The following is a 15,305-nucleotide window of genomic DNA, read 5'->3' as shown; positions in this document are numbered from 1 at the left end:
TGACTTGGGTTCCATTTGCCCTGAATGTAATTCCCTGCCAGGTGAGCCCCCCATGCATAGTCTGATGCGCCTGTTGTTAGGGTTTGGGCAGCAGGAGGTAGAGTGAATGGTAGTCCCTTGTTTTGGTGGCAGGCCTCTGCCCACCAAAAGAATTCTAACCGTAGGCAAGGTATGATACGAATCATTGCTTCTAGATCCTGAGAATGCTGACACCATAGGCTTTTTAGATACCATTGTAATTTCCTCATATGCAGTCTTGCATATGGAATTAGTAGAATGCACGAGGCCATGAACCCCAAGGCTTGCAGTATTTGCCTTGCAGATAGCAGGGTTTTTGTGGCCACTAGTTTGAAGTAAGTTGTCAAATGAATCAGTTTCTCTGCCGTGAGGAAAGCCATCTGGGAAGTTGTGTTCAAGCTTGCTCCCAGGAATATAATTTGTTGACAGGGTACTAGATGTGATTTCTTTTCATTTATGGTGTACCCCAGACAAGTTAACACCTTTTGTACAAATGCCAGATGATTCAGAAGTATGTCCTGGCTTTCTGCCTGAATTAGAGAATCGTCCAGGTATGGCTATATTTGAATATTTCTTTGCTTGCAAAATGCATGACTGGAGCTAGGTACTTTGTGAATACCCTGCGCGCAGTAGATAAACCAAAGGGCAGTGCAGAGAACTGATGGTGCATGCAGCCTGCTTTGAAGCATAGGTATTTTCTGCAAGATTCCCTGACTGGGATGTGTAGGTAGGCTTCCTTTAAATCCAGTGTTGCCAACCAGGCATTTTTGCCTATCATGGGAAGCAACTGGTGAAGAGTTAGCATCTTGAATTTTGGAATCACCAAAAAGGTGGTTTGTATAGACAGGTCCAGGATAGGACGCCATGAGTTGTCTTTTCTGGGTACCAGGAAAAGTCTTGAGTGGAAACCTTGTCCCTTTTCCTCTTCCGGTACAGTCTGAATAGCCTTTAATCTTAAGAGAGAGAGAGTACTTGCTTTTGAGCCTCTGCCCACTGAATTGGGGGTAGATCTGGCCAACCGCTTGGTGTTGGTAGTGTGTGGAAGTGAAATCTGTATCCTTGGGAAAATATGTTTAAAACCCATTTGTCCTGGGTAATGAGTTCCCAGTTTTTTGCTTGCAGAGCAATCTTCCCCCTAAATGGGCAGTCAGTTGAGAAGTGCTTGGAAGTTTTAAAGTCATGGAGACAGCTTACCATAGGGGGGAGTCTTGCTACTCCCTGATTTGGAAGTGGGTGCCCCCCACTGCTTAGTCCTGTGAGTACCCCGGGACTGAAGCCTGGGTGTTCTGCTGGTTCTGGGTTTGAACTGAGAAGGCCTGGATGAGGCAGGAAAGGACCAATTTTTTGAGGGCCAATGCCTACTAAATCTAGGAGGCTGTTGTAAGAAATCTTTAACAGTTTCCATAGACTGAGCTTTTTCCTCCATCTTTTTAAGAACTTCTTCTGCTTTGTCGCCAAAGAGGCGGTCCTGATTTAAGGGAGCATCCAGCAATTTAGTTCATGATCTGGCAAAGATTGCTCCTTAAGCCAAGCATGCCTTCTAAGTACAGACCCGGTGACAGCAGCCCTGCAAGATGCCTCTAGTGAATCAAAAAGTACAGTTGTGCACACTTACGATAAATGTAGATGTTCGAGTGTACTCACTGTTGCAGTCATTACATTTGGGTAATCTGCTGTCAGGTTGCCCTCAGTCAGCCTGATTAACAAAGTCTTGGGTCCTGCGTCGGTTGCTGTCCCTTCTTCCATGACGTCAGGTCGTCAGGGGTATAAAACATGCAGCTGACGCCATTACATCAGTTTTTATTGCCCAGATGTCAGGTGCCCCCCAAATGGGGAACAAAATATATATATGTATAAGTATATAATTAAAAACACAAAAAATATATACCTCCAAACAAAAGCAAATACACCAAAAAGGCTTTTAAGCATAGTAAAAGAAAGGAGAGGTATAGCAAGAGAAAAACAGGGGGCTGGAGGGTGGGTAACCAGGACTGCAAAAGTGAATACACTCGAACATCTACATTTATGGTAAGTGTACACAACTGTACTATGTTCTTCATGTTTCACTGTTGCAGTCATTACATTTGGGTAGAATCCCAAAGCTATGGTTGGGAGGATGAAGTTGTACAGCATTAGGAGCAGCTATAAGGCCCTGCAGGACAGCAGTGGCAAAGCCAGCTCTGGATTTGGAGAAGAGAGGTAAATGGTAATGTTTGGTGAACATATGAACTGAGATCCAGGTAGCAGCTTCTAGAATGTCTCTGGTAGGAACCCCTCTGAGAAAGACTGCAGGAGTAGATGCAGCCCTGGTGGAATGAGATCTGATCGCCTTGGGGATAGGTTTACCATGGTGCATATAGCAGAAACGAATACAATGGCTTATCTATTTGGAAATAGTCTGCTTTGAAATAAAAATCACGAAAACAACTTACAACGTTCAGTCACAAACCAAAAAAGATGCAACAAATGCCCTATATCGGCATAAAATTTCCACTGATGAAACACATCATTTAAGTTTGCTATTCTTGAAACCATCACTGTTGATTCTACAGGTGGAGATTACAAAACAGTGTTGAGTTTTAAAGAGGTCTGGTGGCAGCTTTTATTAGATGCCTCAACCATTTTATTTCTTGTAAACCAATTTTAGAATATTGTATACGATTGTTTATTTATTAATTATTTAACTTATTTCACATGTATATTTATTGTGGATTTTTTATATACATATTAATTTCACATTATTGTATTATGTACAAGTATACATTGGTTACATAACACTTGTATATTCGTTAGGTTGTATAGGTGAAGTGATTGTTAGGTTTTTGAGATATGGTTTATTACAGGTTTATTATAGGATTCTTGTGTATATATTTTAGATTTATTTTTATCATACAGTGTGCTCATTTTAAATATTTTAAATCAACATGAATATGGATGCTTGAGTATGGTCATTGTGATGAATTTTATTGATGAATTTTTTGCACGAACTACATTGATAGATTTTGTATATATTGAAGTATTAGGAAGTGTAGTGAGGCCTTTAAGGGGTGGAGTATAGCATATGGCAGAACACAGGAAATGACGTATTTTTCAGCTTCCTGTTGGCACCAATTTTAAATCTAATCATTGGTGTATAAGGGCAGAGGGCGGTATTTGCTATACAGGATATTACATCAGTTTCCGCTTCCTTTTGGCGCCTTTTTTCTTTTAAAAGGATTTTGTTATTTTATTCAAAATGTTCTGATGAAACCCACGAGTTGTAGTGGGTGAAAGCGCTTAACCTTATTGGAATGATTTTTGTTATTTAAGTGCATTTACCATTTTGTATAGTTGTTCTTCGGAATAAAGGATATTGATTTACTTGTTCAGTTTGCATCAGTTTGGAGTTATTCTTCAGTGTCCTATTCCACCAGGATTCCTTATTTTTGGTATTTGTTGCTGAATTCTATTTGGATTTACCTTGCGGTTTTTGTGGTTATTTCGACAGCTCAAGGTTATAAAAGAGCCGTGGCACTTATTGGATGGTTTGTGACTTAACGTTGTAAGTCTGCTTTGAAATAGCCTTTCCCTCTGCCGCTGCACCAAATGCCACCAATAGTTGTTCAGATTTTCTTTAGAGATTTTGTCCTGTTTAAGTAGAATCTAAGTTGTCTGTGTACATCCAATGAATGCAGAATCCGCTCACCTTTGTTCTGTGGATTGGGAAAGAAAGTTGGCAGATGAATGGTCTGATTAAGAGCCACACTAGATACCACTTTAGGCATGAAAGATGGATTGGTCCTGAGAGCCACCCTGTCCGGATGAAAAATGAAAGGATCCACTGCCATAAGAGCCTGTAATTCTGAAATCCTTCTAGCTGAAGTGACTGCTAAAAGGAAAGCTGTTTTCCAGGAGAGAAATTTTAGGTCTGCAGTAGCAGCTGGCTCAAAAGGAGGGAGAGTGAGTTTTTCCAAAACAAAACTGAGGTCCCATGCAGGAGTCGGTGCTCTCCTGGGAGGTCTTAAATTTTTGGCCCCTCTGAGATACTGCTTTAGCAAAGGATGAGAGAAGAGGGGAGGTTATGTGTTGTAATGAGCTGAAATGGCAGAGACATGGATTTTTATGGAAGAAAAGGATAGGTTCTTGTGAAGCATCTCAGTTAAGTATTGCAGAATCTGAGGAATATTGGGTATTACTGTGCTTAATCCTTGTGATTGGTTCCAGGCACAGAATCTTTTCCATTTGTCAGCATAAGATTTTCTAGTACTAGGCCTTCTAGCCTCCAAGATGACATCCATCACAGGTTTGCTAAGGGATGCCAAGGGTGAAATTAGTTGATTACCCACGCTGCAAGATTCAAAGTTTGGAGATGAGTGTGCAGAATTTGGTAGTTCTGCTGAGACAGTAGGTAAGGTGTCTGAGGCAAGTGCCACGGAGGAAGGTGTGACACATTGTGCAGGAGTGGGTACCAGTGTTGGCGAGGCCAGTCTGGGGCAATCAGAATCATTTTTGGTTTGTCCAGTTTGACTTTTAGTAGAACTTTGGAGAGCAGAGGCAGAGGGGGAAAAGCATAAACTGATAGTTTTTTCCAGCTGAATGATAGAGCATCCACTTTCCAAGCTTTTTTGTGATGAACTCTTGTGCAGAATTTGTCCAACTGATAGTTCTGGGGTGAGGCAAAAAGATCTATGCCTGGGCTCCCCCATTTGCGTGTCAACATGTTGAAAACTTGTGGTTCCAGTTTCTATTTGTGTGGGTCCATAAGATTTCTGCTTAGTTCATCTGCCAGAGTATTTAGCTTTCCTGGCAGGAACTGAGCTTGTAGTTGTATTTGATAGGTCAAGGCCGTGTTCCACAATGCCATGGCTAGTCTGCAAAGGGAGTAGGAGTGTGTACCCCCATGCTTGTTTATGTACCACATAACTGTGGTGTTGTCTATCTTTATCAGTAGTTGTCTTGGATGAAGGTAGTCCTTGAAGGCTGTCAGTGCATTCTGTACAGCTAGCATCTCTTTCTGATTGATATGCATGTGCATTTGATTTGGGCTCCATTTGCCCTGAATGCACTTCCATGCCAGATGAGCCCCCCAAGCATAGTCTGATGCATCTGTAGTCAGTGTTTGGGAGGCAGACCCTTGTTTTGGTGGCAGGCCTCTGCCCACCATAGGAACTCTAGTTGCAGGCAAGGTATAATAGGAATCATTGTTTCCAGGCTGTGACAATGTTGACTCCATAAACTTTTTAAGTACCACTGAAGTTTCCTCATATGCAGTCTTGCATATGGAATTAAAAGAATGCAGGAGGCCATGAACCCCAAGGCTTGCAGAATTTGTCTTGCATATAAGCAGGGTTTTTGTGACCACCTGTTTGAAGTAAGTCACCAATGGAATTTGCTTTTCTGGCGTAAGGCAAGTCATCTGGGCAGTTGTATTCAAGCTTGCACCCAGGAATGTAATTTTTTGAGAGGGTACCAGTTGTGATTTCTTTTCGTTTATGGTGTACCCTAGGCAAGTTAGAACCCTTTTTACAAACGCTAGCTGCTTTAGAAGAATGTCCTTGTTTTCTGCCTGAATTAGACAATCGTCCAGGTATGGATATATTTGAATATTTCTTTGCCTGCAAAATGCAATTACTGGTGCCAGGTACTTTGTGAAGACCCTGGGCGCAGTAGATAAGCCAAAGGGCAGTGCAGAGAACTGGTAATGCAAGTAGCCTGCTTTGAAGCGGAGGTATCTTCTGCAAGATTCCCCGATTGGGATATGCAGATAAGCCTCTTTTAAGTCTAGAGTTACCAACCAGGCATCTTTGCCTAGCATAGGTAGTAGCTGTTGAACAGTCAGCATCTTGAATTTTGGAATGTCCAGAAATGTGTTTAGAGTGGATAAATCCAGGAACTGGACGCCATGATTTGTCTTTTCTGTGTACCAGGAAAAGTCTTGAATATAAACCTTGTCCCTTTTCCTCTTCTGGTACTGGTTGAATGCCCCCCCCCCCCATGTTCATGAGGGACAGAACTTGTTTCTGGGCCTCTGCCCACTGATTTGGGGGCAGATCTGGCCATCAGTTTGGGATTGGCAATGTGTGGAAATTAAATCTGTATCCCTGGGATACTATATTTAAAACCCATTTGTCCTGGGTAACAAGTTGCCAGTTTCGTGCATGAAGTGCCAGTTTTCCCCCCCAAATGGGCGGCTAAAAGGTAAGTGCTTGGTGATTGTAAAGGGAAGTCATTGAGACTGTTTACTATAGGGAGGTGCGTTGCTGCTTCCAGATTTGGAGGTAGAGGCACCCCATTGTTTTGCCCTAAAAGTCCCTTGTGACTGAAACCTAGACCCTTTGGACTGTCTTGATTTGACTTGAGCGGCTCTCGAGGGGACTGGAAAGGACCAGTTTTTAGTAGGCCAGTGCCTACTAAATCTTGGAGGTTGCACTTGTAAGAAATCTTTCACAGTTTGCATAGATTTAACTTTATCTTCCATTTTTTTTAACACTTCTTCAGCCTTATTACCAAATAGACAGTCCTGTTGTAAAGGAGCATCCAACAATTTTGCTTTAACATGGTCAGGCAGAGTTTGCTCTTTGAGCCAAGCATGCCTTCTTGGCACAAATCCAGTTACAGCAGCCCTGCAAGAGGCCTCCAAGGAATCAAAACCACATTGCAAAGTATGTTTTCCAACTTGTTCAGCTGAATGTAATAAATCCTGCAAATCTTTATTTTCCACACAGTCAGAAATTAACATCATTTTCTGTTTAAGCAGTCCCATGATATGCTGTTGATATTTAAGCATATGAAATTGACAGTTTAAAGCCCTAATTGCCAAGGTTGCAGACGTGTAAACCTTCTTACCCCATCTATCCAGCGCCCTGGAATCTATCAGAAGGGGTAGGATTTTTAGAAGTAGAGGCCTTAATGCCCTTGGGACCCTGAGAAATGGTTTCAGAGTCAGCAATAGGATTTTTGAAAAGGAATTTGTGGGTGTCAGGAACCCTGTAGTATCTGTCTGGCTTACAAGGAAAAAAGGCAGAGAATCAGAAGTCATACTAGAATCTGAAAAAAACATCATCAAGAATGTCTAGAACAGGAGGTATGCTGAGAAAGAAGAAGAAAATCCCTAAGTCTCTTTTTAGATTCAGAGAAATCCTGACTTTTCCAGTGGAAATGTTCCCTTGAAGTATGTAAAGTTTCCCCAAAAGAAAAATCCTCAGGGGGAGAAGCAGAAGGAATGGAATCTTCTGCGTCAGAGTCCTCATAAGTAGGAATAGACAAACCATGTTCATTAGAAGAGTCAGAAGAAATAGAATCCTGTTCAGAAGATTCATAGTCAATGTCTTGCCTAGGCCTCTTAGAAGTGGGGGGGGGGGGGCTACCCCTGATCAGAGTAATTAAATCTTCAGCCACTTTGATCATTTGTTTTTTATGCATAGGGGCCTGCACATGTGGCCCAGGCATCGTTTTTTTAGACATAGATTTAGATTTTGGCCTTAGTTTTGAAGATGGCGTCGGTCTAATATACATATCTGTAGGCCTGAAAACACCCTCAGAAGCCGGTGCCTGCACAGCGGGCTCCAGACCCATCTAAGGTAGAGACATCCATGGGTTCCAAAACTGAAGCATCTCGTGGCATACCGGACTCCGAATGGGTCTCAGTAGAGGCCTGTGAATCAGAAGTAGCGGGTATTAGGGGCTGCGAAAGCACCTCACTGAGTACCGGCAACTGGCTTAGGAGAAGCATCGTCTTCGGTTTTGGACCTAGATGGTCTGTCTCTGTCTATTTCTTTGTGTTTTTTAGGTATTCCAGTAGTCGGATTGCTAACCGACGACATTTCTGGATAAATATATCTTGTGCCAAAATATTTAGAAGCAAAAATATACCGACGTTTAATCGTGCGTTGATTAAATTTAGCACAAAAATGACAGCAAGGCACATTGTGGTCAGGGCCTAGGCAAGGAATACAGTACAAATGAAAATCCTTATGAGATAATTTGCTTCCCACAAGTAATGCAATTATTAACTTTTACTGACATCAGTAAGGAGCAAGAAAAAGTTTCCACAAAGGGGTACTTAGCTTTTAGTTGAAGACTTCGGTTCTGAAACTGGAATACGAAAATTTCAGGAGTCGGCCGACCGGCACTTGCGAACTGCTTCTGCTTCAGGCACCGCGCGGCAAGAAAGACTGATATAATGGCGTCGGCTGCAGGTTTTATACCCCTGACGACCTGACGTCATGGAAGAAGGGACAGCAACTGACGCAGGACCCAAGACTTTGTTAATCAGGCCGACTGAGGGCAACCTGCCAGCAGATTACCCAAATGTAATGACTGCAACAGTGAAACACGAAGAACATCCACATTGCAAAGTATGTTTTCCAACCTGTTCAGCAGAATGCATTTAATCCTGTAAATCCTTATTTTCAGCACAATCAGGAATCAACATCATTTTCTGTTTAAGCAATCCAATAATATGCTGCTGATACTTTAACATATGAAACTGGCAATTTAAGACCCCGATGGCCAAGGTTGCAGAGGTGTATACCTTCTTACCCCATCTATCCAGGGCCCTGGAATCTCTATCAGAGGGCGTAGGATTTTTGGCAGTAGTAGCCTTAATGCCCTTGGGTCCCTGTGAAACAGTCTCAGGGTCCGCAGTAGGATTTTTTAAAAGGAACTTATGAGCATCAGGAACCCTGTAATATCTATCAGATTTTCTTTGAACATGAAGTAAAGAGTCAGGGGCCAAGCTAGATTTCGAAAAGGCATCATCAACAATGTCCAGCACAGGAGGGATAGCTAAAGGCCTGTGCTGGGCAGGAGTAAGAAATCTCTAAGCCTCTTTTTAGAATCAGAGTAGTCCTGGCTTTCCCAGTGAAAATGTTCCCTAAGAGTATGCAAGGTTTCACCAAAAGAAAAGTCCTCTGGGGGTGAAGTACATGGAATAGAGTCCTCTGCATCAGAATCCTCATAGGTAGATAAGGGTAAATCCTGGTCATCAGAGGAGACAGAAATTTCAGAATCCTGGTCAGAATTATCATAAGCAAATTCAGTCCTAGGTCGCTTAGAGGGGGAAGGCTGGTTTCCCCTGATTAAAGTAATAAGGTCTTCAGCCATTCTTATTTGTTTTTTTAGGCATAGAGGCCTGACCAAGTCGCCTGGGCGTCAGTTTCCTAGGCATGGTTCGAGTTTTAGGCCTAGAAGAAGAAGATGGCGTCTGTTTAATATGCAAGTCAGTTGGCCTGAATACACCCTCAGAAGCCGGTGCCTGCAGAGCGGCTCCAGACTCATCCAAGGTAGAGACATAGTACAGTTGTGTACCTACCATAAATGTAGATGTTAGAGTGTATTCACTGTTGCAGTCGTTACTCTTGGGTTATCCTGCTGGCAGGCTACCCTCAGTCGGCCAGAATTCCAAAGTCTAGGTCCGGCGTCGGTTGCTGTCGCCTCTTCCCTGACGTCAGTGCGCCAGGGGTATAAAAGATGCAGCCAACGCCATTTTCTTCAGTTTTTCTTGCCCCAGATGTCAGGTGCCCCCAAAATGGTAGGCTGAAAAATAAGCCAATAAAAATGCATGCACAAAAATAACATTTCCTTCATCTACAAGCAAATACACCAAAAAGGTTGTATAGGACAGAGAAGTGCAGATAAGTCCCAGCAAAGAAAGGGGGATGGTGGGTGGGTAACCTGGACTGCAACAGTGAATACACTCGAAAATCTACATTTATGGTAGGTACACAACTGTACTATGTTCATCGTGTTTCACTGTTGCAGTCATTACTCTTGGGTTGAATCCCAAAGCTGAGGATGGGTGGCTGGGCTAAATAGGGTTAGGAGAGGCTATGAGGCCCTGCAGAACTGCAGTGGCAAACCTTCTCTGGACTTAGAGTAAAGAGGTAAATGGTAGCGCTTTGTGAAAGTGTGCACTGAACTCCAAGTTGCAGTCTGTAAGATATCTTTGGTTGGTACTCCTCTGAGGAAGGCTGCTGAAATGGCTGCTGCTCTGGTGGAATGAGACCTAATGCCCTTAGGCACTGATTTTCCATGTTGAAAATAGCAGAAACGGATGCAATGCCCTATCCATTTAGAAATAGTCTGTTTTGAGATAGCCTTGCCTTGTGATCATGCAGCATAAGACACTAAAAGTTGCTCAGTCTTTCTGAAAGCTTTAGTTCTGTCCAAGTAGTAGCGTAACTGCCTGTGTATGTCCAAAGAATGCAGGATTTTCTCACCCTTGTTCTGTGGATTTGGATAGAAGGTAGGCAAGTGAAAGGTTTGGTTGAGGGCCACACTGGACACCACCTTAGGCATAAATGTAGGGTTTGTCCTCAGAGAAACCCTGTCTGGATGAAAAATGATAAAAGGTTCCACAGCCATGAGTGCTTGTAACTCAGAGACTCGCCTGGCAGAGGTTATTGCTAGGAGCAGAGCTGTTTTCCAGGATAAGAATTTTATATCTGCTGTTGATGCTGGCTCGAAAGGAGGCAGTGTGAGTTTTTCCAAAACATAATTGAGGTCCCAGGCCGGAATCGGTGCTCTCCTTGGAGGCCTGATGTTTTTGGCTCCTCTGAGGTACTGCCTTACTAAAGGATGAGAAAAGATAGGTGGTTCCGTATTGTAATGGGCTGAAATGGCAGAGGCATGAATTACAGCCAAGTGATGCCTCCAGGTGCATCTGCAGTTACCGCCTACTGCTCCTCTAGGCGTCAAATATTGCTTGTTCATATTTGCATTAATAATTCCAAAACCATGCCCTATACGAGGTATCAGAATATTTTATCTTGAAGCATACATGGTGGCAAACACAACTGTATTGGTATTTGACCTATGTCAGTGAGTTGTAAGGTGATAACTTTATTTTTTAAAGACTCAAGTCACGCCCACTAGGAGTTAAAGGTGCACAATCAAAAGAGCTGTACTGGAATGATGAGAAAGAAAGGCCTTTGTTCAGCATCTCAGTTAGGTATTGTAAAATCTGAGGGATATTTGGTACACACGTGTCAATGCCTTGTTGCTGGTTCCAAGCACAGAATCTCTTCCGTTTTCCTGCATACGATTTTCTGGTACTGGGCCTCCTGGCCTCTAAGATAACATTCATAACAGCTTTTGAAAGAGGAGTGTTCTGAATGGCTACATTATCCGCCATGCTGCCATATTTAAGGTCCTGAGTTGGCTGTGCAGGATCTGATTGTTTAGTTGGGTCAGCAAGTGAGAAGACTGAGGCAATATCCATGCTGGACCTTGAGACAAGCTCTTTAGGACTGGGTACCAGTGCTGGCGTGGCCAGTCTGGTGCAATCAGTATCATTTTTGGCTTCTCTTGTCTGACCTTTAGGCATACCCTGGGAAGGAGAGGCAGTGGAGGAAAGGCATATACTGTTAGATCTTTCCAGCTGAAGGATAGGGCGTCCACTTTCCATGCTTGCTTCTGATAAATCCTTGTGCAAAATCTCTGCAATTGGCAGCTGAGAGGGGAGGCAAATAGATTTATGTCTGGGCATCCCCATTTCCTTATTATCATGCTGAAGACTTGCGGATCCAGTTTCCATTCGTGGGGATCCATGAGGTTTCTGCTTAGTTCGTCTACCAGAGTATTTGTTTTTCCTGGCAGGAATTGTGCTTGCAGGTGAACTTGAAAAGCCAATGCTGTGTCCCATAAGGTCATTGCTTGTCTGCAGAGGCGGTAGGAATGTGTACCTCCCTGCTTGTTTATATACCATATGACTGTAATGTTGTCTGTCTTTATCAAAATTTGTCCTGGATGAAGCAAGTCCTTGAAAGCTGTCAGGCATTTTGAATAGCTAGCACCACTTTTTGATTGATGTGAAGATGCAACTAGTTTGCAGGCCATGTGCCCTGAATACATTTTCCTGCCATATGGGCCCCCCAGGCATAATCTGATGCATCCTTTGTCAGTGTCTGTCTGGCTGTGGGTAAACTGAATGGCAGACCCTTGTTGTGGTGACAGGCTTCTGCCCACCATCGAAACTCCTGTTGCAGGCAGGGAGCGAGTGCAATTACTGTCTCCAGGCTGTGGCAATGCCGAGTCCAAACACTTTTTAGATACCATTGTAGTTTCCTCATATGCAGTCTGGCATATGGAATTAGTAGAATGCAGGATGCCATGAAACCCAAGGCCTGCAGGATTTTCCTTGCAGATAAGTGGGTTTTTGTTGCCAAATTCTTGAAGTAAGTAGTCAGTTGCTTTTGTTTGTCTGGCGTGAGATAAGCCATCTGGGCAGTTGTATTTAACCTTGCACCCAGGAATATTATCTTGAGGGCACTAGTTTTGATTTCTTTTCATTTACTGTGTACCCCAGGCCAATTAGTAATCTTTTTACAAACGCCAGATGCTTTAGAAGAATGTCTTTGTTCTCTGCTTGAATTAGGCAGTCGTGCAAGTAGGGATATAGTTGAATTCCTCTTTGTCTGCAAAACGCAATTACTGGTGCCAGGCATTTTGTGAAGACCCTGGGCACAGTAGATAAGCCAAAGGGCAGTGCAGAGAATTGGTAATGCATTGAGCCAGCTATGAATCTGAGGTATCTTCTGCAAGAGTGTCTGATTGGGACATGCAGGTATGCCTCTTTTAGGTCCAAAGTTACAAGCCAAGCCTTCTTGCCCAGCATGGGTAGTAGCTCCTGTAGAGTCAACATCTTGAATCTTGGAACTTCCAGAAACGTATTTAGTATAGACAGGTCCAGTATTGGTCTCCAGGTTTTGTCCTTTCTGGGTACTAGGAAAGGTCTGGAGTAAAATCCTTGTCCCTGCTCTTGTTGTGGTACTTGCTGAATGGCCCTCATGTCCATGAGGGCTGTAATTTGTTTTTGTGCCTCTGCCCATCGATTGTGTGGCAGGTCTGACATACCTTTTGACCTTGGTAGAATGTGAAAATGGAACCTGTAGCCTTGGGACACTATGTTCAGGACCCATTTGTCTTGGGTAGCCATTTGCCAATTTGATGAAAAAAGTGCTAGTTTTCCCCCTAAGGGGGCTGCCAAAAGAAAAGTGCTTGGATCTGGCAGAGGAACGTTATTAGGACCGTTTCCTGTAAGGTTGTGATTTGTCTTCTCTGCTTTTGGAGGTAGGAGCACCCCACTGTTTAGGCCTGTATGAGCCTTGGGGCTGAGATCTGCCTCTGGGGTGCCTGTATTTGCCTCTTTGTGGTCTGTCTGACACTGGAAAGGACCAATTTTTAGAAGGCCAGTTCCTGCTAAACCTGGGTGGCTGTACCTGTAAGAAATCCTTGACTGTCTGCATGAATTTTGCTTTATCCTCCATTTTTTTCAACACCTCTTCTGCTTTAGTACCAAACAAAGTATCATGCTGTAATGGTGCATCTAATAATTTTGCTTTAACATGATCAGGCAGATTCTGTTCCTTTAACCAAGCATGCCTTCTAATAACAGTACCTGTAACAGCGGCCCTGCAAGAGGCCTCCAGTGAATCATAACCACATTGCAAAGTATGCTTTCCCACTTGTTCAGCTGCATGCAATAAATCCTGCAACTCCTTGTTCTCTGAACATTCAGTATTTGTCAACAATTTCTGTTTAAGCAGTGACATTAAATGTTGCTGATATTTAAGCATATAAAACTGACAATTTAAAGCCCTTACAGCCAAGGTAGCAGAAGTGTAGACTTTTTTCCATCTGTCTAGAGCCCTAGAATCCCTATCAGGGGACAGGGTTTTTTTTGCAGTGGAAGCTTTAACCCCTTTGGGACCCTGAGATATAGTTTCTGGGTCAGCAGCGGGGTTTTTATATAGAAATTTATGAGAATCCGGGACCCTGTAGTATCTGTCTGGCTTAGCAGGTGCAGGGGGTAAAGAGTCGGGACAGGTCGGACTCTGAAAATACATCATCTACAATGTCTAGAACAGGTGGAATAGCAAGGGGTCTGTGCTGAGGAAGTAGCAGAAAGTCTCTGAGCCTTTTCTTAGATTCAGAATAATCTTGGCTCTCCCAGTGGAAATGCTCCCTCATGGTATCCAGGGTTTCCCCAAAAGAATAATCCTCAGAAGGAGAGGCTGAAGGAATGGATTCTTCAGCATCAGAATCCTCATAGGGAAGCATGGAGTAATCCTGTTCAAAGGAGGAATCAGAGGAAATAGAAACCTGCTCAGAAGAATCATACTCTGTCTCTTGCCTGGGCCTCTTATCAGGAGGGGGATGGGAGCCTCTGATCAAAGTAATTAGGTCTTCAGCCATTTTGAGCATCTGTTTTTTAGGCATGGGAGATTGAGTAGGAGCATGCTGTACTTGTTTCTTTGTCTTTAGATTGCTTTAGTCTTTGAAGCTGAAGATGGCTTAATATATAGTTGTGTAGGTCTGAAGACACCCTCAGAAGCTGATGCCTGCTCAGCGGCTCCGGACCCATCTGAGGGAATGATTTCCAAGTGTCCAATATCTTGAGTATCCAGAGGCCCAGTCGGCTCCACGTGGGAGTCGGAAGCGGCCTGTGGCTCTGAGGTAGCGGGCGCCAGGGGGTGCGAAAGCGCCTCACTGAGAACCGTCGATTGGCCTAGCACACGCTTCGTCGTCGGTTTTGGACCTCGGATGCCTATCCTTTTCCTTGTCCTTGCGTTTTTTGTAAACTCCGGTTGTCGGTTGTTCCGACGGCATTATATAATTAAATCTTTGGCCAAAGTAATGAAATGCAAAATCGAACTGGTGCTTAATAGTGCGCTGGTTAAATCTAGCACAAAACCGACAGCTAGCAACGTTGTGATCAGGGCCTAGGCAAGGAATACAGTAAGAGTGAAAATCCTTAAGAGGTATTTGCTTCCCACAAGAAATACAATTGTTAACTTTTTCGGACATCGGTCTGGAGCAAGAAAAAAAGTTTCTCCAACGGGGTACTTAGCTTTAATGAAGACTTCGGTTCTGAAATTCAGATTTGAAAATCTCGGGAGTTGGCCGACCGGCACTTGCGAACTGCTTTTGCTTCGGGCACCGCGCGGCAAGAAAGACTGAAGAAAATGGCGTCAGCTGCATCTTTTATACCTCTGGTGCACTGACATCAGGGAAGAGGCAACAGCAACTGACGCCGGACCTAGACTTTGGAATTCTGGCCGACTGAGGGTAGCCTGCCAGCAGGATAACCCAAGAGTAATGACTGCAACAGTGAAACACGATGAACATCTGCAAGTTCCACAGTTGAAGCATCTCGCGGCATACCGGACTCCGAATGGGTCTCAGTAGAGGCCTGCGAATCTGAAGTAGCGGGTATCAGGGGCTGCGAAAGCACCTCACTGAGTACCGGCGAACTGGCGACTAGCTAAGGAGAAGCGTCGTCGGCAGCTTTGGACCTAGGCGGCCCG

At 43.7% G+C, this 15,305-nt stretch overlaps 1 protein-coding gene across 1 annotated transcript in view; it reads right to left on the bottom strand.

Annotated features, from left to right (window-relative positions):
• Positions 1-15,305, bottom strand: part of PPIP5K2 (diphosphoinositol pentakisphosphate kinase 2) — a 3,486,936-nt gene that overhangs the window by 3,231,242 nt on the left and 240,389 nt on the right. Inside the window, 1 exon segment of the mRNA XM_044063880.1 lies at positions 6,384-6,404. Within this exon segment, the coding sequence (XP_043919815.1) occupies positions 6,384-6,404 (21 nt within the window).

Source organism: Protopterus annectens, chromosome 2.part2, assembly GCF_019279795.1.
Source record: "Protopterus annectens isolate FY-2018-M chromosome 2.part2, PAN1.0, whole genome shotgun sequence".
NCBI classification, from domain to species: domain Eukaryota; kingdom Metazoa; phylum Chordata; order Ceratodontiformes; family Protopteridae; genus Protopterus; species Protopterus annectens.
Note: the sequence above shows the minus strand (reverse complement) of the source record. Positions and strands in the feature narration are given on the sequence as shown.